The 26341-nt window shown below is 55.9% G+C and overlaps 1 protein-coding gene across 3 annotated transcripts in view; it reads right to left on the bottom strand.

Moving 5' to 3' along the window:
* Positions 1–26341, bottom strand: part of STK32C (serine/threonine kinase 32C) — a 99656-nt gene that overhangs the window by 1957 nt on the left and 71358 nt on the right. Inside the window, exons 3-11 of one of the 3 annotated variants that reach the window (XM_004438859.3) lie at positions 14323–14474; positions 10158–10331; positions 9131–9168; positions 8938–9027; positions 8439–8542; positions 7590–7706; positions 6302–6427; positions 6083–6214; positions 8–75 (exon numbers count right to left, since the gene is read on the bottom strand). In XM_004438859.3, coding sequence (XP_004438916.2) covers positions 8–75; positions 6083–6214; positions 6302–6427; positions 7590–7706; positions 8439–8542; positions 8938–9027; positions 9131–9168; positions 10158–10331; positions 14323–14474 — 1001 coding nt within the window. Of the gene's footprint in view, positions 1–7; positions 76–6082; positions 6215–6301; positions 7317–7589; positions 7707–8438; positions 8543–8937; positions 9028–9130; positions 9169–10157; positions 10332–14322; positions 14475–26341 lie in introns of those variants that run through there. The other 2 variants (XM_087432882.1, XM_087432881.1) reach the window with 2 other exon arrangements.

Below are 26341 nucleotides of genomic sequence, written 5' to 3' on the forward strand. Positions count from 1 at the left end.
CACTCACTTTTCTCTGTTAAAAATCACAAAGTCCTGCTGGATCGCATCAAGGCAGTCCTGAAGGTAGTCATTCTCCTGTTAGTCAGAGAGACACACACGAGTGTAGTGGACACCGTCAGGTTCCCTCACATCCCCTACCGTGGGCCCCAACCATCCCCCTGCCCGGGTCTGCTGCTCCACCCGTGGCCTGCACCTGTGGCTCTCTTTGGAGGCCTGCCTTTGGGCCACTGGAGGAACTCCGCCCTCAGGCAGCCAGAGCACCCGGCAGTTTGCGTCTCCTAGGTGACGCTCAGCCAGTGACGGAAGGATATGCAGGGACGGAAGCCTGCCTCAGGGTGGATGACGACATGGAGGGACCGCACGATGGTCTGCGGGACCAGCCTTGACCGGAAACCACACCTGGCTTGGCTCCCTCCCCTCCCCTGCCCCCTACTGGGTCCTCCAGGTTACTTGTCACTAGTACACAGATTCCCATCTTAGGGTCTGCTTCTGGGGAACCTGCCCTGAGAAGGCCAGTCGCAGGGGCTGTCCCGAGAAGCAAACTCTCAGGACGGGTTGTGGAGTCAGATCCAGACTGGCCAGGTCAACGAGGAACCCGTCTTTGGTGGCACACGGAGTGTTGAAGGTCCCTGGCAGGCCGTGGGACTCGAGTTACTATGGCTCTTGCCTCAGAGAGTTGGGAGTGGGTGCTGGCTGCTACCACAGCTCTGGCGTTGCGGAGACATGAGGAAGGAGTAATCACATGGACATGGGTCTGCTTGGCTACTGCTGGGCCCAGTGTGGAGAGATGCTCCGTCCTGCGGCCTGGGGCAGCACACTGGACACCAGGCTGAGATGTGAGAGCAGCGGAACCCCAGAGCAGGCTGCACTCAGCCTTGGGACATTTCCTGCATCCAAGCCAAGGCCCCGACAGGGAGGGAGCTGGACTCGGAGATTCGGGAGGGGCCGCCTGGGGATGCACGTGGGTACATCTAAGGGATGCACGCGGGCCGTCTGGGTGGGTGCACGCGGGCCATCTGGGTGGGTGCACGTGGCGCATTACCCCCAGTGCTCCTGCACTCTCTGAGCCTGTAGAAGGGCCCTTTCCCTGCTAGAGAAGAGCAGAACCCCCCACCAAAATCCTGCAGATGATCCAGAGCTGCAACCGCAGCTGACACCACAGAAGACAGTACTTGCTCTCTCAAGATCTGCCTCCACCTGCCCTCCCAGCTTCAGGGCAATAACCAGGTCAGTAGCGTGGCCCGGCTTGGGGAGTGCTGGTCCTGCTGAGGTGAGACATGTGTGGCTCACTGAGCCAGGAGGATAGGCTGGGCATGGACCTGGAGGCGTGTGGCCTGGGGTGGGAGTGGGACACATGCTCGATACGGAGGGTCTACTGATGTGAGGGCATCCTTCCATGACTTGGGATCTAATTCTCTGGCAAGGGCACCCACACCGCAGGGTGGCTCTTAGAAACTTGGAAGAAATGATGGCCCAGGTGAAGATTCTAGAACAGCCTGGGAAGAATGCTGAGAGGGACAAAGTCTCAGAGCAGTGGCAGCTAGAAGGGGTCAACAGACTCAAGATTGAAGACCCAAGCAGCCCTCAGATGACCGTGTTCTTCTGGAGGGCCCAAAGGACATTCCTTCCAGCAAGATGGTAAAGAATGAGCTGGCGAGGGGCACAGCACCACGAGAAGCTCAGCGGTGTCTGTGTTCTACCGGAGATACTGTTCCAGGACCAAGCCCCTGCTGCCGTGGGGATGACAGTATACAGAATAACAAGCCCGAACCCAACTTAGCTGCACTTAACCAGGTGGAAGTAACCACAGTGACAGGCAGCAGGGCTGGAGGGGCAGGGACGCGGACGCCCAGGATGTAGATGATGTCCAACAGGTCACGGCGCTCCTGGGGTCAGAGACGGACAGCCAGCATCCACATACACACACACACACACACACACACACACGCATGCACACACACGCACACACATGTGCACACGCACACACAGTAAGATCAATGGTGCGTGAGCAGAAGGCTGTCGTCAGCCACCTTGATGGGAAGTCAGAGTTTTCTCCTCATCTCCAGATCTAATGCGGTTCTCAGACCTAGAACCACCAGCAGAAGGAGCGTCAGGTTCCCCGTAAGGAAGGCCATGCTAGTTCACAGCAAAGGTACATGGCAGCAATTCTGGCCCTTCCCAAAGGCGCCATGACATGTCCCTGAATATCTGTCCACGGGCAAGAGGGAAATACCCAGACGGTTCGAGGTCTGTGGGATATGGGGTAGGGCTAACACTTGGCCCACGTCCATCTAATAGTGGCCCAAGGGGTCCACACACCCACCCAGGGGCTATTTTTCCCCAGCTGCTGAACGCACTGTCCAGATGGGTGTGTTGGATCTGGCAGAACTCTCAAACGAGTTCCCCGACCTGTGGAGTGACAGCTATTACCACAGCTTTCAATTTTTAACTCTGAGGACACAAGAATGCTGCTCCTCATTATTTTCCCATTTAATTCACAAGCCTGGCGTCTGGCTCGTGGCAGATGATGGCGGACCGTGGCAGATGTAGCCTACAGGGAGCTCCACATGCAGTTACTGAGCCAGATACAGACTCTTTACCAGACAGGTCAACACAGACTCTGAAGTGAGGCGTGTAGCCACTGATTTGACCCAACAACAGAGAGGACTCGAGCCAGTCGGCCTTCACCCGAGATGGACAACTGTACCCTCATGGTCTTGCCCAGGGCTGTCTGCCCTCCTGTTCTCTGTCACAGAGAGAAAGATCCTGTTCATCTGGACGTCCACCGTTACCCACTGTGCTGACAGCGTGACGTTAACTAGAGTAGATGAGCAGGAAGTGGCAGGAACTCTGTGTGTCCTCATAAAACACACGTGCAGAGTGGGGGACATAAACCCCGCCAGGACTCTGAGCCTGTTCTACTGCTGGTCTTTTTGGGGATCTGGTGATACGGCCACCCTAGGACATCCCCACCAAGGCCAAGAGAAGTGACTTTGCCTCACACCTCTTTCCACTAAGAATGCAGCACAGACCTTGACAGGCTTATTTGGGTTTTGGAGCAGGCTGCTTTTTCTCCACCCCAAGGCAATGCCCCTCACATGATGCCCGTGCGTTACGAGGGTTTGCACGCTGGCTGGAGGACCATGAACTATTCCCAGCCCTGCGTGGGCTGGGATGGCTCTGCCTGCTCCTTGGAGTGGCTCCTTCCCCAGTCTCGGTGGTTCCCCACGTTGTGTGAAGACTCGAGGGGACTCTGCAGATCCCCCGGGCTCTCTCCCCTCCCGTACCTGCCCTGCCACCTTGGCCTCCCCCAAGGAGTCCCCGTCCTGGCAGGGTAACTGACCTTAACCATCAAGAAGAGATGAGGCTTCTGCACCAAAACAGACCATGCAATTCCCCTAGCTGTGTCTTAGCGTTCCCTGGCTTAATGTGGAGAATCCGTGGATGCATGCACAAACTCCGGCCTGAGAAGGGAATGCGACCAGAGGCTCAGAGCGTTCAGGGTGAGGGTCCAGGTCACGCCAGGAGGCGAGCCACTGACACACTGAGACCAACAGAGGTGCAGAGTGAGGGAGAGGAGGAACCAGAAGGGATGTGGGAGGATGCAGAAGATGCGCGTGGGCTCTGGCCCCGGAGCAACAGGAGTGACAGGGGCTTCTCGCTAACCTTTCTCATCTAGGTTTTCCCAGGAAGAGGGGTGCCCCAGACGCCTGAGGAGTGGATGCAAGAGGTGGACCGTGTGCCCTGAGACGTGCAACCATGACCCTCCACCAAGGGCCCCTTCTCCCCGAGCTGCGTGGCGTGCTGTCCACAGGACACCCTTTGCCATATCTGTGCGCCTGTCCTGGCTCAGGTGTGCTTTTTCTTCTGACGGCCCACGCCTATGACTCTCGACGATCCGCCTCTGGCTACTGCAGCCCTTTGCCAACACACACACAGTTGGAGGGCCACCAAAATTCACGTCCCTCTGGGGCCCTTAGCTGATGACTGCTGAGTGTGGGAGACGAAAGCCTAGCTTCCTGGGAGCATGACCGACACTCCAGAGTCCCCTGTGGGGTCAGCTTGAAGCTGCTCTCCACAGGACTTTGCCTGAAATCCAACCCTTGCTGGCTTCTCCCACTCCGAGTGATTTCTCCCAGGTGTATTTCCCGAATAAATCGTTGGCAGATGAATCCTCGTCTGAGGGCAGACATCTGTGGGGCCTCCATCAATGCTGACACTCATAGCATCAGACCCCAGACGTCACCCAAGGTGGGAGGGACAAGGGCCTGGGAACGGAAACCAGGCTCCAACCCCTAACTTTGTCTCAGATAGACCTGCTGAGCAACTCAGTACAATTCCCCAACCTCTCAGAATTCACTGGAAGAGCAAGGGACCCAGAGTGACCAAAGAGCAAGGGACCCAGAGTGACCAAACAATTGGAAAAGAAGAACACAGCTGGAGGACTCACACTTCCTGGTTTCAAAACTCACTACAAAGCTACAGCCATCAGGACAGTGTGGGCTGGCACAAGGACAGAGAGATCAATGGAACAGAACTGCGAGTCCAGCAGTAAACCTTGTATTTTGGTCAAGTAACTTTCGAAAATGATGCCAAGCAATTCAATGGGAAAAGAACAGTCTTTTCACAAATAGCATTCGGGCAACTGGACATCCACACGCAACAGAGTGAAGGTGGACCCCACCTGATACTGTCTGTGAAATTAACTCCAAATGGATCCCAGACCTAAATGTAAGAGAAAACTATACAATACTTGGAAGGAAACATAGGAGTAAATCTTTGTGACCTCAGGTTAGGCAATGGTTTCTTAGATAAGACACCAGAAGCACAAATGAAAAGAGAAGAAATTGATACATTGGACTTGATCAAAATCAGAAACTGCTGCTAGTGGTACCACCCAGAAAGAGAAAAGGAAACACACAGGATAGAAGAAATATTTGAAATCGTCTCTCTGATAAGGGACTGTATCCAGAATATGTAAATAACTCTTATCGATCAGTAATAAAAAGACTAATAAGGAATCTGGTTTCAGCTCTGACAGTAAGAAGCCTGGAGGACGTCACTCCCACTCACAAGAAGAAGAAAGCTGAACAGACTGGAAATCGACAACTCCCACCTGCAATTCCCCCTCTGGACACCACCGGCTGCCACCAGCAGTCCCGGGCGGGAGGGGGAGAGGATGGGCCTTTGCTCCCTGAGAAATCGAGGCACCCAGGGGGTGACCCCCAACCCTGGACCCTACACCGTGGTGAGGAGGGGACTGATGCCCCTCTTCTGGCCAGACCCCGTGCCTGGGAGCGACACAGGGCCCGCCAGGTGTGAGAGGTTGCACAGGGCCTGGGGGCCTGAGGGGCACCCCAGGGCATCCTCCACTGGCTCAGGCAGTTCCAGGGGCAGGGAGACCACTAATCACATACAGTGTCACCACCGTGACCCCTGCCACCAACACCCACATCCCTAGTTGCTTTTCTGAACACCAGCCGTACCCTGGGATGGGTTTAGTCCTGACCCCCCACATGCTCACTCTCCCCAAGAACACCCCCACCACTCCAGAGATGCTGCGCGACCTGGGGCAGGGGAGGAGTTGTTATGGGTTAAACTGTGTCCCCCCGAAGTGAAATCCTAACCCCACTACCTCTGGATGTGAAATAAAGTCACTGCAGACGTAATGAGTGAAACTAAGGGGAGCTCATTCTGGATTAGCATGGGTCCTAATCCAATGAATGGTGTCCTTCTAAGAGGAGACACAGACAAGTGCAGGAGAGTCCACGTGACACAGGAGACAGAGACCGGCATGATGCACCCACAAGCCAAGGAACGCCAAGGACTGACGGCCACACCCAGCGGCCGGAAGAGGAGGAGGCATTTCCCCAGGCTCCCGATGGTCCCTTCCCACCCCCTTCAGAGGAGGAAGCGAGGGGCTCAGAGAGGCTGCAGGAGTGAGCTGGGCTGGGAGGCAGGAGAAAAGTCTCAGGACCTCAGGACGACCAGCCACTGGACTTTCAAGGTGCGCTCCCTGCCAGCGGCCTGGCGGGACGCCGTGAGGTGTGGAGAGGACCCTGCGCCCGCAGCCGGCACTCACGGACTGGGAGCTGTCCCTGCTGCTGTCCCGGGACCGGTTCTTGGCCAGCCGCTTCTTCTTCTTGTGCAGGGGCCTCGACTCCAGGATCATCTCCTCCAGCTCGAAGGTGGGGTCGCAGTGCAGGCGGCCTTTCTGTGGAGGGACCGGGTGCTGAGCCCGGCCCCCGGGGTCCACCCACGCCTGCCCAGGGACCGCCCCCGGGCCGCCCGGCAGGCTTACGTTGGGCACAAAGCCTGGCTCCACCTTCTTCTCACTCAGGTCGTCCCACAGCACGTGGGCCAGCGACGGGGCCGCCCGCATGTCCTGGAGACTGGAGACGCGGTGCTTGGGGTCCACAGTGAGGAGCTGGAACGGGGCCTGTGTCAGACGGCCCCGGGGCCCAGCAAGCGCCCGGCGTGAAGAGCAGGCCGCCTGCCCCGGCCAGGGCACCCGGTGAGGTCTCACCAGAAGGCCTGAGGTTTGGAAATTCTGGACCTCAAGGGTCAGGCGAGGAAAAGTGGCCGGATTTCAACCTGGCCAGCGCAGGAACGTGGCCAAGGGGCCAATTTGGTCTGAGTGGTCTGGCCAAGCCCCTGGAGCCCAAGGACGGCAGAGGGCATCTGGGGTGCACAGGGACATTCTGCGGAGATTCACCAGCAGGCGGCAGCATGGCCAGCGTCCAAAAGCTGGGTTAAGAGGCTCTCAGGGCCTGGGAGGGACCTCTAGCTGCTTGGCCAAAATTCCAGGGTCAAAGGTTTCGGGCAGGAGCCAAGACCTCTGTGGGCCAGGAGACAGCAGCTGGAAGCCGTGCCTTGCATGTCCAGCTCGCCCTCCCACACTGGACCCTGACCCGGGCTTGATGCACCAGTGCATTTCAAGTGCGGCTGTCCAAGTGGGGAGCCATGGGGGCCAGCCAGGGAGCAACCCCCCACCCAGCCCTGGACCCCAGAAGGTACTCTGAGGGCAACCCCACGGCCTTACGTCCCTGCCAGGCTGAGGTCCCTTGGGCTGCTGCAGACACCCACTCAGGCCCTGGGAGGTGCAAAGGGGTTCCAGGGTCTTCTCTGCTTGCTCCTGGGGGGTGTGGCCAGGCCATTGGCAGCGGGCAGTGGCTGACCATCTCCAACAGGAGCAGGGGCAGAAAAGGCCAGAGCACAGCGCGGGCCCAGCACCCAGCCCTGCACACCCTCCCTCCAACACGCACGACACGGTGACCTGGCACAGGGTTCGCGTCTCTGCACCTCAGTTTGGGCATCTGTGAAATGGGGTGATAACCAGTGTCCCGGAACCAGGCCGTGAGGATTAAAGATAAGGGTGCACATGATTCAGCTCACAGCCAGTGCCCACAGGCCGAGCTATTACAAGAGGACAGAGAGCTGCAGCTGGAGCCAGGCGGCGAGGGACCCAAGACACAGAATGCAGGAACCAGACGCCTTCCGAGACAGGGTCTCCACAAGGCCCACCCCCGGGGACAGGATGCTCAGCCCAGCCTCGTGTGCCCGGCGCGTGTGTTCCGGGAGGGGCTCACCTTCCGCAGCAGGGCCACCATCTCCTTGGACCAGGTGGGCACGTACTGGACGCTCATTGTGCTGAACAGCTGCACCAGGGACTCCACTGCGTTACTTGAGTGGATGTCGTAGGGCCTCTGGGGCAGGGAGGCAGCGCTGCACCCAGTGTCTCACCCCATCCCCCCAAGGCGGCTGAGGCAGCACCCCACCCCCAGGACAGGCACAGCCCTGAGCACGGCCTCGCCCCAGGAGGCGAAGCCTGGGCCTGGGCTGCGGCCACACCCCGGCCCGGAAACTGTCCAGAAGAGGCTGCAGATCCGGCCAGGAAGCAAGCACATCTCCTCCAGAGGCCTGGGCCCGGGTGGATGAGCCCCCGAGGGCCAGGAGGGGCCTTCCTCAGGGGCGGGGTCCCATGGGGTGGCTGAGGGTACAGTGCCCACCATGAGGGGAAGGGAAGGGCAGTTGGTGACCTGACGAGGCCCCCGGCCTCCCAGGCTCCAGGGCTGGCCTGGCTGTGGTCACAGGGGTGAGAGCAAGGAGACCCGCACAGGACCTCAAGGGAAGTCCCGAGGAGCCAGCCCTGCTGGGCAGTTCTCTGCCCTGTGCACCTTCAGAGGCCGGTGCACAGCCCTGCCAACAGCCCCCAGAAAACCCACAGGGAGTTTCCTCCTGCACTCGCTCAGGAGTCGCCCATCCACCCAGACGCTTCGCTAAAAGCGTCCGTCCTTGCTAATGGACACTGCAAACACCCTTGAGCATGTGGGGGTGGGGACAGCCTCATCCCACCCCAGGGCCCTCGGGCCACCCCTGGGGGACACAGTCAGCTCGGGGTCTGGGGACCGAGCCCGTGGGCCGTGGGAGCTCCGTACCCATCCGCGCAGCAGCTCGTAGGCCATCACCCCCACCGACCACCAGTCCACCTCGAAGGAGTAGCCGGTCCCACCATTGACGAAGGACTGGAAGATCTCCGGAGCTTTCCAGAAAGGAAAGGAGCAGATGAGCACCCCGGACCCGCAGGCCCCTCGGCTGGCCCCTTGGCAGGGCCCCGAGACCTGCTGCCGCCAGAGCTGGACGGGGAAGCTGCCCTCAGTGGTTCGTCCTTCCCCACTGACCGCTGGGTGCAACTCCACGTCCCACAGCCTGACATGGCCGGTGGGCTCTCATTATCATATCCGTAATTCTCACTGCGTCACTGAGATTCTTCCGTAGGGACCAGACACGGCTGTTCGTAACAGCCTGATCCCGTCACATACTGCTGTGTGCCTTTAAGGAGGTGACCTGACCCCACCAGCCACAGGCTCAGCGTGGAAGCGCAGCCACCGGCAGGCTGACAGGGTGGGTGCAAGGGCAGGCGAGGGCGCAGCTCACCCATGTAGGGCTTGGTCCCGGCCAGGGCGGTGGCCCTCTCCCCGTCCTTTATGATGGTGGCGATGTTGAAGTCAGTCAGGTGTGCGTGTCCTGTGAGGAGGGAGGGCAGCGTGACTGTCCCAGGGACCAGAGATGTGTCCTGAGGCAGGGCGGAAGACCCCATGTCTTTGGCCTCACACGGCACCCCCCTCACCTTGCTCATCCAGCAGAATGTTGTCGGGCTTGACATCTCTGTAGGAAGAGCAGAAAGTGGGGAGATGGGTCCAGAAGTCCCTCCTGTTCCTGCCCCACATCCCCGGCAAGGCTGGGGGTTCCCACAAGGGCCCCCAGACCCAAGGCAGAGGCCCCAGAGGCCTGATGTGGGCCTCGAGAAGATGCTAGGGCCTAAGGCCCGCCCCCACCTGGCAACATGCTGATGGGGCTAGGTGAAAGCAGCCATTCCAGTCCCTGTGGGGGCTGTAGACAGACAGTGGGAGAACACCGCGCATTGGACAGAGGGGTGCCATAGCCCCCAGAGGACAAAAGCAGAGCCCCCTGGCCCAAACCCTCCAGGCCACCCCTCTCCCAGAGCCCCATGCTGCACAGAACTGTGAATTTAGGTCTGTGCCTTCCACCAATTTGCTTCAGGCCTCGCCCGGCTTCCAGGCCTCAGTAAGTGTTTGGTGCCTGAATCACGACGTGATAACAGAACCCCCGGGGCAGAAACGCACAAAGCACGTCTATTTGACTTGATAATAAACCACGTAAGTTTTTTTGTTTTGTTCTGTGGATACAGATCTATCTTCCTAATTTCATCTGCTTTCAGCTCATGTTAAGATTAGTGTGAATTCCCCAGGGATTTGGCAGATGGGCAGAAGGGCGTCTGCCAGACGGTGGCAGGGATCCTGCAGTGAACAGATCAGGTGAAGGCAACCCCGATGTGGCCAGGCCCTGGGGTCTCGGAGAGCCAACAGCCCTCTGTGCCCAGCCTCAGCTGGAGCTGCTCAGACAGGGTTCTCCGCAGGTGGCCATCAGCTGCGTAGCTGTGGGGCTGGCCTCAGAGCCAGGCACTGATTGGTGCCAGGCCTGGGGGCAGGTCTGCGGGCAAGGGCTGGGCCAAGCATGCAGGAGCCCGTCCAGGTTCTGCTGGAGTGCCGCCGCCCACAGGTGGACTGACCTGAGGCTGCTGCCGGCCCCACCTGGCCTAGGCAGGCACCCCACCCCGTCAGGTGTGCACACACCTGTGGATGATGTGCTGACTGCGCAGGTAGTCGAGGGCCAGCGCCATCTCACAGATGTACAGCCTCACCGTGTCCTCAGAGAACTGCACATTCTGCTGCAGGTGGTAGCGCAGGTCCCCACCCAGGAGCAGGTCCACCACCATGAACATGTCCTCCTCGTCCTGGAAGGAGTACCTGTGGGCGCCGGGGGAGGACCTGGCACACGCACGTCTGGGAAGCCAGAGTCACAGCTCCTGCCGCACCCAATGAGCCCCCATCTAAGGGCCCTGGCCCCACCCCCACCCCACTGGGAACTCCCCAGGAGCACCTTCCTGCCCAAGGCACTGACTCTGCCCCTGCTCAGAAGTTGCTCTGAGCCAAAACCCTCGGGAAAGACAGAGAGGCCATCCTGATGGGAGGTGGCTGAGCTGGGGGAAGAGACGCCCATGTGACCAATTGAGAGTAGAACACGTCCCATCTCTGAGCCCTTCTGCCCTGATTTCCTCTTCTCTAAAAAGGGGGTAAAAACATCTGCTTTGAGGGTTGTTAAAGAAGTTGAACCAGTGAGGCAGGATGCTCAGGCAGTGCTGAGCAAGGGGCCAGCTTCTAACAACTAGCAGCTGTGCTAATGGTGACGGTGGTGATGGTGGTGATAGTGATGGTGATGATGAAGATGATGATAATGGTGATGATGATGGTGGTGGTGGTGGTGATGATAGTGGTGATGGTGATGACGATGATGGCAGTGGTGGTAACGATAGCGATGGTGATGATACTGGTTGGTGGTGGTGATGACGATGATGATGGTGATGATGGTGGTGGTGATGATTATGATAATAGTGATGATGGTGATGACAGTGATGGTAATGATGGTGATGTTGGTGATGGTGGTGGTGGTGGTGGTGGTGGTGGTGATGATGGTGATGGTAATAATGGTGGTGGGGATGATTATGATGATGGTGATGATAGTGATGGTGATGATGGTGATGTTGGTGATAATGGTAATGTTAATGGTGGTGACAGTGATGGTGATGGTGATGATGATGATGATGTTGGTGGTGATGGTGGTGATGATGGTGATGGTGGTGGTGATGACGATGATGGTGGTGATGTTGATGGTGGTGATGGTGATGGTGGTGATGGTGATGGTGGTGGTGATGGTGGTGATGATGGTGATGGTGGTGGTGGTGGTGATGATGATGATGGTGGTGATGTTGATGGTGGTGATGGTGATGGTGGTGATGGTGATGGTGGTGATGATGGCAGTGGTGATGATTACGATGATAGTGATGATAGTGATGATGGTGATGGTGATGGTGATGTTGGTGGTGGTGATGGTGATGATTATGATGATGGTAATGATAGTGATGGTGATGATGGTGATGTTGGTGGTGGTAATGATGATGATGGTGATGGTGGTGATGGTGATGGTGGTGTTGGTGATGATGATGATGGTGGTGGTGATGTTAACGGTGGTGACGGTGATGGTGATGACGGTGATGGTGATGATGGTGCTGATGGTGATGTTGGTGGTGGTGATGATGATAATGGTGATGATGATGATGGTGACAGTGGTGATGTGATGATGGTGGTAATGGCAATGGTAGTGATGGTGTTAATGATAATGATGGTGGTGGTGGTGATGATGATGGTGATGATGGTGATGTTAGTAGTGGTTATGATGATGATAATGGTGATGATGATGGTGGTGGTGGTGTTGGTGGTGATGGTGATGGCGATGATGCTGATGGTGATGATGGTGATGATGATGATGATAGTGATGGTGATGATGATGATGTTGGTGATGGTGATGGTGATGGTGGTGGTGGTGATGGTGTTGGGGGTGATGATGATGACGATGGTGGTGGTGATGTTAACAGTGGTGACGGTGATGGTGATGATGTTAGTGATGAAGATGATGGTGATAAAGGTGATGGTGATGATGACGATGATAGTGATGATGATGATGAAGATAGTGGCAGTAACGAAACAATGGTTTAAGGACCTCCTTCCACTTTGTAATTTCTTTTGTGAGCTCTCAGAGGTAACTCTTATCATTAATCAACTGGCTCTTTCAAGAATAAAGTCACAAAGAATTCATTTTTCATGTGATGTTCCTCTCCCTGCCCACCAGAAGCCCCCCTGCTCTCATTCGCAGGGGCAGGTGGCCTGGGGAGGGTCGTACAGGTTGGGCCTGGGGCTGGGGGCATGGGGATGGGAACATAGAGCAAAGAGACTCAGAATGTCAGGCTCCAGGACAGGCCGAGGGTCCTGGAGAGCAGTGGACAAGACACCTGGGGCAAGGCTGCAGCGGCCCCGCCCTGCCTATCCCTGGGATGGTAGGAGACGTTCCCTGGCAGATCAGCCTGTCGGGATGGGATCCCAGCTGCAGTAGGAGGGGAAGGGAACATTAATGGTAACGATGGCTCATAGCCCTGAGTTGCCCCGTGTGGAGCACTCTGTCTGCGTAGATGCATCTAAACTTCTGCGCAGACCGACAAGGGCAGCACTGGGGACCACTCCCAGCCCCATTCCACAGAGGAGGGGACTGAGGAAGGGAGGTTAGGGCATCATCTACAGCAAGGTGGGGGGATTCAAGGCGGAGCCCATGCTCCTGATCACCAGGACACACTGCCTCCCAGAGAGAGGCCAGGAGGGCCAGGGTGGGGGGCTGAGGACCCTGAGGAGGGAAATCCTGGGTCTTCCTTCTTTGCAAGAAGCCCCACTGCTAGCGTTGTGGCTGAGGGTCAATCACAGATGGCAGCGGTTCCTACGAGGCTATAGGCCAGGCCTCGCCTCAGTGAGGTCGTTTCTGCCCCACTGACCCACCACCCCAGGGGGGCCATCATTGCCTTCGAGGATGAGGAATCTGACCCTCCCAGCCGTCGGGCCGCGGGGGCAGATTTAAGGGGTATGTCGTACGTGGATGCCCCCTAGCTTTAGAACTGTTATCCCCAGATGCTGATAACAAGACCATGGGGCACAACGACGTGGTGTGGCCCTGCCAGCCCTTCTGCCTGCCCAGAGACTCGCCAGTGGTTAGGGCCACAGGGGCCACAGTGAGTGTGGCCAGGGCCCTCGATGCAGACGGGCGTGAGGGTCGGGGGATGAGTGCCCTTTCCCCAGGCTCCTTCCTCCTGGCCCAGGCAGCCCAGGCTCCACCACGCCCCGGGGGCTCTGAGGCCACGGTCAGCGTCTCCCTGTCTCCACACAGCCGCCCGGGGAAGACCACGCTCCCCCCACGGCACATCCAGTTCCTCCTTCCCACGTCACTCCCGAGCAGGACCGTGTGACTCCACGGGGGATGATGTGGATGTGGGCTGCTGTCCACTTTGACATCCCCCCTGCACCTGCGGTGACCCCAGGTAAATAACCAGGGAGGGCGGATCTGGACTCTGAGCCCCTGAAAGAGCTAGCACCCCATCATTTTCAGACAGAACACACTGCCCCCACTCTCTGTCCCCAGCGCTGGCTGGGCTGTCTCTTCCTCTAAGTTCAGCTAGTGGATACTCAGGTCATACTGGGGGAATGTTTAAATCTCCCTGAGGCAGCACTGCCAGACCCGGCGCTCGTTTATCAGACGCCTCCCCAGCTGCCGTGACACTCTGTGCCCGCCAAGGGTTCTTGGGAATGACGCCCCATCTGTGAGCGCATCAGGGAGCTCAGACCCCACGATGGGAGGATTCAGGGAGGACCCCAGTGTCGGGAGGATTAAGAGAGGACTCTTACTTTGGGGAGGCCCCTGTGTGAGCAGGACTCCCAGGGAGGAAGGAGGAAGTTGATCTCCCTGCAGCCCACAGGTTCCTACACCTCCTGGGGCAGGTCTTGGTGCCCATTTTGTGGAAGAAACTCAAAGTCAGGACCCCAACTCTCCCCCACTGGCTTTAGCGCCAGAAATTCCGTGGGTCACAGGCCTCTCCTGTGGGAAAGCTGGGCTTCCTGCAGGCCAGGGAGAGCTGCATTAATGCAGTGTGCTTGGACACCTGGATGGCTGCCAGCCCAGGACACCAGAAGGCGGTGGATGGGGAGGGGGAGGGAGGAGCTGTAGGTGCCAGGGGCGCCCAGGGGCAGGAGAAGAGGGAGCACCAGGGAGGGGCGCCCAGGGTCAGGAGAGGGTGGCCACCCTCCACCAGCTTCGGGGCGGCAGCAGGTCCTGCTGGGTCTCCGCCCCTCAGGGTGGGCTCACCAGAGGTTCACCAGGAAGGCGTGCTCAATCTCCTGCAGGATCTGCAGCTCGCGGAGCACGTTGCGGACCTCGTCCCGCTCGATGCACTGCTGCTTGCTCATGTACTTCATGGCGTACATCTTCTCCGTGTCCCGCTTCTGCACGATGCACACCTGGAGGGCAGGCGTGCTTCAGCACGGACGCCGGGGGACAGAGAGACTTTGCCCCTCTGCCTCCCACCCCAACCAGCAGATACAACTCTGAAACAACCCCGATTTCAAGCCTGTGGCAGGACAAGTCTCCTGTGCACAGGCATCTGGGAAAGCAGGCAGGACCCAGCCCAAGAGCACAGCGGGGCGGGGCTAAGGCTGGGCTGTGCCTGCATCCCCTCACCAGCTGTGACCTGGGCACCTCCTTCCCAGCACTCAGAAAGCAACTGGCTTGGATGGCTGTTGGGGACTGAAGGAGAGGACCCCCTTACCAGAGCCCTGCACCCAGGAAGCCCCCATGAATGAGAGCTGCTATTCTCATCCACCACAGGGCCATCATCCCCAGTGCAACAGGGACCCTCTGGTGATGACAGGGTCCCCACACAGCTCTTACATCCCAATCCCCCGAGCACTGAACTGCGATGCCAATTTACAACAACACTGCTAACAGCTCGCTAATTGCTTGGCAGAGAGGATCAGGGTGAGGAGAGAGCGACAAGCATAGACCTACTAGAACCTCAGGCTGGGGGCCCTCGCTGCCAAGGAGCATCAATCAAATGCAGGGACCCAGGTCTCCAAAGGAGCCAGGATTCATGCACAAAATCAGGGGCTGCAAAGCCGGTGCCATGTCCCCCAGGCAAGTGGTGGAGAGACCTCTCGAGGACAGATAACCCAGGGCCACTCCTGAGGGTCCCCACAGCCTTCGGTCTCCAGGGCTTCAAGGAGCGGGAGGCAGGGGGGTCCAGAGGAAGTGGAAGAGTCTGGAAACTGAGGTGGGTGGGGGACTGTCCTGGGGGCCTCACCCAAAGACAAGCGGCCTGGAACTGACCAGACATCTCAGTGGGCATCAGTCTCGGGCCAAACCTGCTGGATCCAACCCACTGGTGAAACCCACGTCCCCTCAGCAGGAACAAACCCGAAGAAATGAAGGTGCGCTGTTCTGAAGATGTTCATCGCAGCTAAACAAACTGTTTATAACAAACCTTTCAACAGCCTAATGGACCAGGGCAGGTAAGCCGATGAAATAGCACACAACCACTGAATAATATTTATAAAGACTTCTAACGACGTGTGGCAATTCGTATAATGCCAAGCAAAGCTGTAAAGCTACATTATTAACGCAAACAACGTGGACATGATAGACCCGCCATGGGCAGACCCTGGGTTTGAGCACGGGAGGGTGATTGAAACGGCTACGCCCGCCAGACGGGAGGCGGGAGCACCTTCCTTTCGCTGTGGTTTCTGCAACGTTATCGGGAGGCGTCTGGCGACAGACGCTGACGTCACGCCCCAGATCCAGGCCTACCCCGTGGCGGTTGTCAGGGTTCTGGACGCAGAAGCTGAGCAGCTGCACTCACCCGAGTCCCGAGTACGCCCCTGTCATCCAGGTACAGCAACCTCCTGAGGCACCGCTGCAGTTTCCAAGGTAACACCACGCACACTCTGCCTTGCGCACAGGCCGCGCGTGAGCCCCCGAGGGGCGAAGCTCTTGGGGTGATGCCCACGGCACGGAGGGGCATCTCGCCATGGCTGAGCTTCTACACACCTCTGAGGCCGCCCGGCCTCCACCTCGAACCTGCCCAGGAGCACAAACCCAACCAAGGGCCGTGCAGGCCACCAAGACCCCAGTGAAGCCCTGCCTAGAACTGCCTCTGCCCATCTCAGCCCAGGGACATGGGGGCTGGCCTCAGACCTGCGTCCCTTCACGCCTCCAAAGACCCCGTCCGGTCTCGATGCTGTGAGAATCAAGGCCTCTCCTCGCCGCCCTGCAAGGACTGAGGCCCGGAGCATTCCTGCTGGAGCGAGCGTGCAGAGAGGGGAGCCCTGACCTTGTGGGTGGGCCGGGTGGGGTGGGGAAGGGGGGCCTCGACCATTGTCCTGCCCTGTCCTTGCCCCCAAGGCCTTCCCCACGCAGATAAAGGTACAGAGCAGTTCCTGTTCTCTTGGCCCTCCCCCAAGGGGAACAGGGTGGGGGGCACCAGCTCTCTGAAAGGAGCATAAACAGCCAGGAAACGGTCGTCCTCCAGTGGGTTTGGGGAGAACTCCCTTGGTGGGGGAGGTGTGGGGTAGGTTCCTCTGAGGGACAACACACATTGCACATGCGGGACCCCTGCTGACCGCAATGAGGCAGGGCGCCGGGCTGCGGCTGAGAAGGCCACCAGAGACGCCCAGGTGAGAGGACAGCTCACACCCTGAAGTTCCCCCCGATTCTACCCATCAGTCCAGTTCTGGCTGCTGAGGCCACACATAGCGGGCAGATTGCTGTCAGGGGCCCTTCAGGTGCCCGAGGGCAGCTCTGACGTCCCCCATGGCTTCTCTCCCCGGCCAGAGGGCCCCATGTCCCCAGGCCCGTCCTTCCTCCTTGGGGGCCTGGCCTCTCTTCACTGGCCAACAGCGGCCTCTGAACTTGGCTGACCCTCCATTTCCCCACCTGCTAAACTCAGACGCTACACTGGCTCTCGAGCTTGTGAGAGTCAACCAGATGTGGTGGCTAAGAGCACTTTGCAAACTGCTCGTGGTCAGGGTCAAGTCCAGGCCTCATGCTCACGTGTCCACCCAGGGCTCTGTCTCCTACTGTGGTCAGCTGAATGGCCCCCAGGGATGTCCCCAGACCCTGTGAACATGTTACCTTATGGAGAGAGAATCCTGGATTGTCTCTGTGGGCCCTAAACACAATCACAAGGGGAGGCAGAGGGAGACTCGACACAGAAGAAGGTGTCTTGGTCAGCTCAGGCAGCCATAACTAAAGACCACAGACTGGGGGGCTTAAACGACACACTTATTTCTCACAGTTCTGGAAGCTGGAAGTCCGAGATGAAGGTGCAGGCCTATTCGGTTCTCGGTGAGGGCCCTCCTCCCGGCTTACAGATGACGCCTTCTCGCTGTGTCCTCACATGGCCTTTCCTCAGAGGTGTACGTAGAAAGACCTCGGGTCTCTTCCTCTTCTTACAAGGACACTAACACTACCTTGGGGACCCCACCCTCATGACCTCATATAAACTTAATGGCTCCAAAGGCCCCTCTTCCAAATAGCATCACGTTGGGGGTCAGGCTTCAGCATATGAATTCTGGGGGACAGAATTCAGTCCACGGCAGAAGGAAACGTGACAACTGGAGGGAGGTGCTACCTTGCTGACTCTGCAGATGGAGGAAGAGGCGAGGGCTGAGCGCACGCAGCTCTAGAAGCTGGAAGAGGCAGGAACAGACTCTCCCCTCGAGCCCCCAGAGGGAGCACTGCCTGCTGACACCTGGATTTCTGCCCAGTCAAACCGATTCTGGATCTCTGGCCTCCAGAACCGTAAGAGAATAAACGTGTCTTGTTTTTTTTTTTTTTTTTTTTTTTTTTTTTAAAGATTTTATTTATTCAGTTTTTTCCCCCCAAAGCCCCAGTAGACAGTTGTATGTCATAGGTTCACATCCTTCTAGTTGCTGTACGCGGGACTCGGCCTCACGCTGGACGGAGAAGTGGTGCCTCGGGGCGCTCCCGGGATCCGAACCCGGGCCGCCAGCATCAGAGCGCGCACACTTAACCGCCAAGCCACGGAGCCGGCCCAACGTGTCTTGTTTTAAGCCACCAGTTTGTGGCCATTTGTTACAGCAGCCACAGGAAACGAACGCAGTGACCCACTGTCCTGGGTGCCGTGAGGGACCGCAGAGGAGTGTCCACATCACTGGACAGCGTCATCCCTCCCCCTCTGCTACAAGACACTCGCTCTCCCAGCTGTCAGGGCTGCTCTAGGCTGTGATAGGCAGCCTGTCGCAGAAGATTCCAGGCCTTGTTGTACGGAGACCGGGCAGAGGCATCCAGAAGAGAAGGGAAGGCAGGTGGCCACACCACGGGGTCTTTAAAGGTCCCTTCCACCCACAAGGCCACAGAGTTTAGGGCAATGAGCCTTCTTGAATCTCTCCTCTCACTTTAGCAAACGGCCCAGAAGTCGCCCGTGGGACAGCCGCAGCGCTCCCGGCTGGCTGCCCTGAGCGTGGGGATGTGCATGCAGAACCTGCCGACTCGCCTCAGGTCAGCACGGCTTCACACGTGCCACGCCCCTGGTCTGAGAATGTCACCCAGATGAGAGACTGACAGAAAGGAGAAGGCAGATCCCCGGCTCCAGGCAACTGTGTAACCGGGTTTGATAAAGTGCAGTTACAGTAATTAAAGCCAAACCATCTGCTCTCGAAACGCTCTTTCTCAGGATGTCTGAGCCTGTGTCAAGGGGGTGGCTAGAGTTCTCCTCTCCCCATTTGGCTGAAGATCCAAAGGGCCAGGGAGGAAGCTGCCAGCAAGCCTCCAGAGGGACAGGTGGGCTGCCCCACAGGGACTCCTGGCCAAGGTCACAGAGAAGCCCAGAGCTTTGGAAATGCCTCGACCTCCACCCACAAAGGCACATGCCGTGGCTCTCAGCCTGGCTGAGTCCCCGGGACTCTGAAGGCCTGTGCCTGCCCCTGAGCCTGGCTGTCCAAGCTCCTCCCCCAGGAGAGCCGCAGGCAAGAACCACCCTCCCAGCTGCCAAGAAAGGGCCTGCGAGCTGTTTAAGAGCAAACTCCAGCTGTCCCCTCGCACTCTCATGGCCTGGAGCTGGGAGACCTGGCTGACACGGGTGTCAGACTGACAACCTGGGTATTAAATGGGCCTGTTATGCAGGCGTCAGCCAGAAACACAAGTAAAATTCTGCAATTGCAGAAATGCAAGGCCATGGGCTCCCAGAGAGGCCTGTGCAGAAACACCCCATCCCAGAATACAGTTAAGTCCTGCTCCTAATGACAGAGTCGGTTCCTGGTCCCACGGACCAGACACAAGTGCAAAGCCACCTCCATTTCCAGTGGACATTGCCCTCGGGGAAGAGAGTACCAACTTTCAACGGGCCGTGGGTCCAGCCAGGGGGGCACCTTCAACAGCAAGGGGAAATCAAGGCAGCCATGACCAGAGCGACCCAGCCTGAGTCTCGCAGCCCCTGCGGCCGGACTGTCGAGGAGTCAGTGAAATTGTGAAAGAAAAGATCCTTTAATGCATCAGGAGGGGATACTGCCAACCACGTCACTAGATCATGGAAAAGATGGGCTGTCTCTGCAGCGTGAGGTCAGCGGTCAGAGGAGGCTCTCAGGTTTGAACTTGGCCTCAGCGTCGCCCCGCCCCGTTGGGCGGAGTGAGAGGAGCCCACACGCCAAGGGCCACCAGCCAGCAGCTGTGCTGTCGAGAGTTCCTGAAGGCAAGAGGCCACGCCTGCCACAGAGCAGGAGCCAGCTGCAGGCCCGTGGCGCCACCACGCGGGAAGAGCAAGGAAAAGCCTGAGGAACATGCACTGCCCAGTGTTAGTGACGGCGCCTCAGGAGAGCTGGGCTGTCAGGGATTTCTTCCTGAACTTTTCACACTTTCAAGATCATTTTTAAAACTATTAGTTTGAAAGCCAGTTGAAATTTTCAAAATGAAAATAAGTGTAAGGCGCAGCAGGCCACCAGCCCACCGGGGTTTCAGCTCCCGGGCCCTTCCCCACTGACGCTTCAGTCCCCGTCGTTGGTCGGCGCAGGCCGGAGGGAGGGCGGCCCGCCCGACTCCCGCGTGTGCGCACTTTCGACTCAGAGAGGCAGCGAAATCCAATGACTGCAGACGGAGAGCTCAGCCCCACTTACCTGCTCACAGGCATGGAAGGAGAGCGAGTTCCCAGCGCTCAGCACAGCCATCCCCGCCCCCGCCTTACACCCCAGCGCTTGCCCGAAACTCCGTCTGGAAAGGCTCATTCGTGCCCAGGGATGGGGAGCGGCAGGCAGTGAGACAGACAGACATCGCCAAGGAGCTCAGTGCAGGTGGCTCTGCCCGGGACTCAGCTAGCCTGGGGCAGGGAAGCTGGGGGTGGGGGCACCAAGCCCACCCCATGCAGGCTCTGCCCTCAGGGGCACCAGCTCAAGGAACGTTCCCAGCCAGAGGGAGGTAGAGGCAGATCAGAGTTGGGACCCAGCTCTCCTGAATCTTTGGGCTCTGTGTTCTGAAATGTTCTCAGCTTGACTTGAATTACAGCCAAAAACTCTAAGAGGGTAGAGGTCCTAAGATGGTAGAGGTAGAATCTTGTCTTCCCTACAGTTTCTGGAGGGCACAAAGGGACAGTCACAGGCCGGGATGCCTCACTCTCCAGAGCCTACAGATGGGGTCCGGGGGGTTGCTGACAAGAGACGCAGAAGGCAGGAATTCTTATCCAAGTCAGCTCTCTGGATCTCTGTCCATAGTGCCCAGTCAGGAGAGGAAAGTAAAGGTTTCTCCTTGTTCCTCCCTCCGAATTCAGATTGGCAGGAGAAAAACATTCGTAAAAACTGGCTTCTTATTTTTATATGGTACAGAGAGGCTAAAGACATTCGGGTTGGTTAATAAACATGTCTTTTGCCACATTGAAAAAAAAAGGTACTGTGCAAAAACATATGCCTCTAAAAATTATGAAATGGTACAGTCACAAAAAGGAGATCATAAAAGGTTTTCCTTTACCTTTTGAGTAATCTGCCTAGAAAACAAGGATTCTGCGTCTCATCAAAATAATCTCCTGTGCGTCATGTTGTCTTTCTTAGCCTTTGATGACTTAGAAAAACTGAGATTTTTCCATTTCAACTTCTCAATATCAAAAAAACTAAACTATTTTTTCCCTCAAGTATGTTACTTCTTGCATTTGCCTTTAAAATCTTTGTCACTTTGGTTAAATGGGTAACTAAGTATTGTTTCATAGTGATCTCTGATCTTATTTAAACAAGTAGTTTAAACCTTGTGACATTTTTTCCACAAACTTGCCAAAATCAAATTTGAAATAAAGTTTTTTTGACTTCGAACTAACTTCAGGATTTCCCTGGAGAATCTCAAAAGATTTGTTATCTCCCCTTAAAAAAAATGGAGATGTTAAACTAATTCAGCTTATTTGAGATGCTAAATTACATGGAAAACATTGTCAAATAAGAAGTGTTGCGAACTCTTCATTATATTTGTTTGGATATATGTTACTAACATAAGTGTTTCAGAAATGACATAAATGCCTAGAAATTTGCCAATGTTCTTACTATCTGTATAATCAGTCATAATTCCAATTATTATCTTAAAATGTTATATGCCACAGAAATAACCAAATTTCCTTGTTAATTGCATCCTTTTTGTCAGATCTTGAACCATGGCTCTTTTTAGTCTTCTGTCATTCACAGATAGCTATGTTTGACTCTGATGCCTTCCTGAAAGCTTTTACAGCCAACTACAGACAAAGGCGCTTCATCGTCAAAAAGTTCATGGAAAGGACTTTGACAAGGATCCTGGAATATAGATTTCTTGTAACTTTAAAATCATACACTGAACTAGATGAGACTTTCTAAAATTCTAATGGAAAAACTGATGGATTCATAAAACTACTAACCCAAGATCAAGCAAAACAAGAATTAACTACATGGGACTAGAACTCACAAAGATGATTATCATTTTTACGACTTTCTGTTTGAAGCATTGCTGGTTCTTCAACGTTTTGTTTTCCAGACTTAAGAAATCCTTTTTCTCTTTACTCTTAAGTTATCTACAGCTTACAGCAATCTGGTAAATTATAAACAGAACTGAGACATTTACCTTTTCTCCCTACCTGATCCCTCCAAAATTCAGAAACTCTTATTAAATATTCTTATTTTCATGACAATATAGTTATTTACATATGTTCAATAAAAATCTGTTCTCTTTGTAACAGGACATAATTAAAAACATTGGTTATATTACCAAGACTTTGACTGGAATGTCATATTTTACAGTGATGTACATAGAATCAAGTACAATCAGACAGACTTAAGAAACCAAGGTTGACTTTAGGGAGCTAACGCTTATACAGCACCTTGAAATATTGGCCTAGTACTTGGCCTTCCAGGTGAGTAAAGAAGGTCGCTTCTTGGCAGGCCCAGGAATCTCAGGATATCTTGTGGATCTCGAGAAAAGAGGAATTCACCCAAATTTATAGGTACTGAAGGCACAGTTTGGTGATAAATTGCTGACTTGGCTTCTTAGCCTCAAGAGGCTTTTCAAAGTCTAATCTGAAATTCCTTATAAAAGTTACAACAAAGCAGATTTTAAAGGACCTGTATGGTCAATCACTATTCTTGCTACACTTATGTAAATAATCAGGCCAAGTTTAATGAGACTAGACTTATTTTGCAAACAAATTTGTCTTACTTCAATTATCTTTAATAAAAATGGGGTGTTTGTAGGGAGAGAATTCTGTTCCAATAAAAGCTATCACACGCCCTTGTGGGGAGTTGAGCAGTCCGTGGTTCCTCTTGGTAAACTGGCTCCTGCCATTTTGTGTATTCTGTCAGTTATTAACGTTTCCAGTTTTTCTCCCGCCCTTCTGACTTGGAATCACTAAAAATGAAAACTGCCCTTTTCCCAAGCCCTGCAAACTGAAGCTGGACGACTTACCATAAACTTCAGAGAAATCACCACAGCAGATCATGTAGGGACAACCTTCGTGCCTGCTGCTGCGTGGGCCACTCAGAAAGTTCACCAGAACACCCGATGCCGTCACCAGAGGCATTCAGACTACAAACCAGGAAATGCGCCAAGACTGCCACCGCCCGTCCTCAGGCCACCATCTACAGACGCGTCCAGACCAACCATCTAAAGTCTTCTCAACCGACTGCCCTCTGGACTCAAAAACTGGCTTTATAACTTAGTCCAACCATTAACCTTTTTCTCTTTTGTTTCCGTAGAAATGCCCCTCATGAAATCCCTGATTGCTCAGACCACAGGGAGGCCTGACTTTGGTGGGAGCCCACCGACAGCACCGCCTCCTACGATGAGACACACCGTTTACCTAAACTGACCTATTCTCAGGACCAAGAACCTGGTTCACTGAGATATGGAGCAATTTACCAAATCAGCTTCTGGACGATGAAACTCCTGGGGGAGGTTTCAAGGGGAGGAATGGGGATGGTGGAATATGCCATCCTAAAACGCACAGATTATTTTGAGCTAAAGACACTTAAAAAAACAGCAGGTGCAAGAAGGGTGCCCTGACTCTCCCTTTTCTTCCTGAAATAAACCCCCAGATGGAAGATGTCCCCACTCCAGGAGGAAAGTAACATTCTCATCCTCAAGGACAGGAAGTTGAAGCCACGAGAACTCTGCACAAACAGGCCTTGTTAAAATAACCCCACTTATTTAGCTACTCTTCCACAGTCGCCTCTCTGTGTTCAACGCAGCACAAAAACATCTAGCTTCTGCCGCTTCTTTGGGTCTTCATTTCCTCACGAGGACTCCCATGGCACACACAACTTGCACTAAATAAGTTTGTATGTTTTTCTGTCTTATGTCAATTTAATTCTCGGGTAGCTGAAAACCCTAAGAGAGGAGAGGTGAAATTGTGCCTCCCCCACGGCCTCCAGAAGGAACCAGCCCTGCTGACACTTCGATGTTGGACTTCCGGCCTCCAGAACTGTGGGAGAATGAATTTCCATGGTTTGAAGCCACCCAGTTGTGGGACTTCGTTACGGCAGCCTCTGGACACGAATCCACTCCCCACACCTCCCAAGCACGCCCATCTGTGAAAATACCCTGCTTCCTTCTGGGATCTGTGACCGGGCCTGCCGCACCAGCCTCGGCCGGGCTGTCACTGCACCCTTACCCGATCACCAGCTCCCCCCTCCCCACCTGCCCACCTGGCCACTCTTCAAGTGTCCCCATCTAGCCCCTTCCCCTGAGAGCTGGGCATCTCCACTGTCTGCTGCCCCCAGCCAGCCAGGTCACACCACTCCGATAGAGGCCAGCCCTCAGGGACCCACGGGCTGTCAGGCACGCTCACGACTGTCTGAGATGGGGCTGGGTTTTCCCCTTCAAGTCAATCACATCAAAATGCTCTTGGCGGGGGCAGCTGAGATGAGCTCTAGGTCAGCAGCAGGGGCCCGGCTGGAAAAAGCAGAGTTGGCGCGGCCACCCTGGGCTCCGCCCCGGCCCCTGACCCGAGAGGCTCCAAGCAGCAGCAGCTGGAAATGCTGAGGTTTGGCGCCGCCCTGTTCAAGGGACATCAGTGCCGCAGGCAAAGCAGGCAGCGCTGACAACAGGAGAGGCAGCCCTCAGCCTACTGTGTGTGGCACGGCCTCCCGGCTGAGAGCAGGTGGCCCCATTCAACCATCTCCTCAAACCATCTCGGTTTCTGAGCCGCTTCTCTAGTAATCGACTTAGGCCAGACAAGGAGGAAATGGAATTAAATCTCGGCATGAAGAGGCATAAACGCTGCTGATCCCAGGCTCCCGGGGCAGCCCCAGGGTTTCCGTGCAAAATGCCGCTGGCCGCAGCAACAGCCTACAACAGCCGGTGACTAATGGCGGGGTGATTGCCACTTTAATTGGACACTGTTTATGTGTTTTGCAGATTTCAGTGATTCACTCCAAGCTCTTTTTTTTTCCAAGTAATTTTTGTTCCCCAGAAAGCAAATGCCTGACAACAAGTACTTACAGCCCCTCAACACTATAATGAAACTGCCTCCTGATCCACCTGGGGGCTTCTGGGGCTGCAGGAGGGGCAGAGTCTGGGCTGCAGACGCTCTGTCGGGCCCCCGAAAACCAGAGGCTCGGTGCCCGGGACAGGCTCAGAGAAGGTGTCTGCAGCTGCTGAGGAAGAGGGGCGTCTGGAGAAGGCTCATTGGGGGAGCCAGGTCGAGCGGGGACACCTCATGCAGGATGGCAGGGCCAGCTCCGGAAGTTGAGTGTTCAGAGAACACACCCGCTGGCTTGGACAGGGCGAAGAGCCACGCCAGGCTCCTAACTGCCGCTCCCCAGGTCCCCCTGCAGGCAGCCGTTCTCCCAAGGTCCCGTTCCAGGCCCCCCTCGCTCCCGGGGTGAGCTCACGCGTGCCCCTGGTGCGACAAAGACCCCAGCGTGTGTCCTCAGCCCAGACATGCCCTGTGTCCCACCATGCTGCCCTCTCGACCTGCACAGGGTCAGGCCTCGTCTTTTCCCAGCTGGCCTCCCTCACAGTCACCATGGGGTGGGGTGGGGGCTTCCAGGCAGCAGATGCCTACAGGCGCCCTTGGAGAGAGCACCCTAACCCCAGAGCGGCCTGCACCTCATCTATTCCATGGGGTGAGGGGAGAGGGGCAAGGAGGTGAGTGGGGAGGGCAGCTCGTGATTTCGGCTTCCCCAGGCTAAGCGGCTGCCCCTGGGCCGTGGCCAGAGGAGTTACAGAGCCTCACGAGGCTGTGGAGACGACCACAAACCTTGAGAGAAGGGTGCGGGGGCTGGCAGGCCCACGAAGGGGCCACAGGCAGCAGCTGAAGGATGAAGAGCTGGTGGTGGCACCACCTGACGCCGAGGTCACTGTCTTAGGCTGGGGCCTGGGACAGGCCACCCCAGGTGTCTCGCAGCAGCGTACTGATTATTCTGAGCTTAAGGCACTTGAGAAGCACAAAGGGCGTCCTGACCCTCCCTCTCTGCTCTCCTGAGAGCAGGAAATACATCTCCCACAAGCAAGGTGCTCTGCCTGAGTCTTATCTCCAGAGCTGGGGATACAGGCCAAGAAGCCTGCATCAGCAAACCTCGTTGATTTACTACCTCAAACCTAAACCCTGCTTAAATTCGTCACTATTGACGTATCCCAAACCTAAGTTCCTTTGTCCTGTCAATTCTTCACCAATTTATTGTTTCTTTGTGTAGAAGATACATATACTGGCTGCTTTGTTCACTCTCCTGGCATCATTTTCATGATTATCCCGTGTGCACGTCATTAAACTGGGTTTTTCTCCTGTTAATCTGGTCTTGCGTCAATTTTACTTATTATTAGTCCAGCCATAAGAACACAGGAAGAATAGAAGGGGGATTTTCCCCTCCTCGACATCTGC

The sequence above is a fragment of the Ceratotherium simum genome, chromosome 6 (genome assembly GCF_057802395.1).
Source record: "Ceratotherium simum simum isolate JZ-2026a chromosome 6, ASM5780239v1, whole genome shotgun sequence".
Classification (NCBI taxonomy): domain Eukaryota; kingdom Metazoa; phylum Chordata; class Mammalia; order Perissodactyla; family Rhinocerotidae; genus Ceratotherium; species Ceratotherium simum.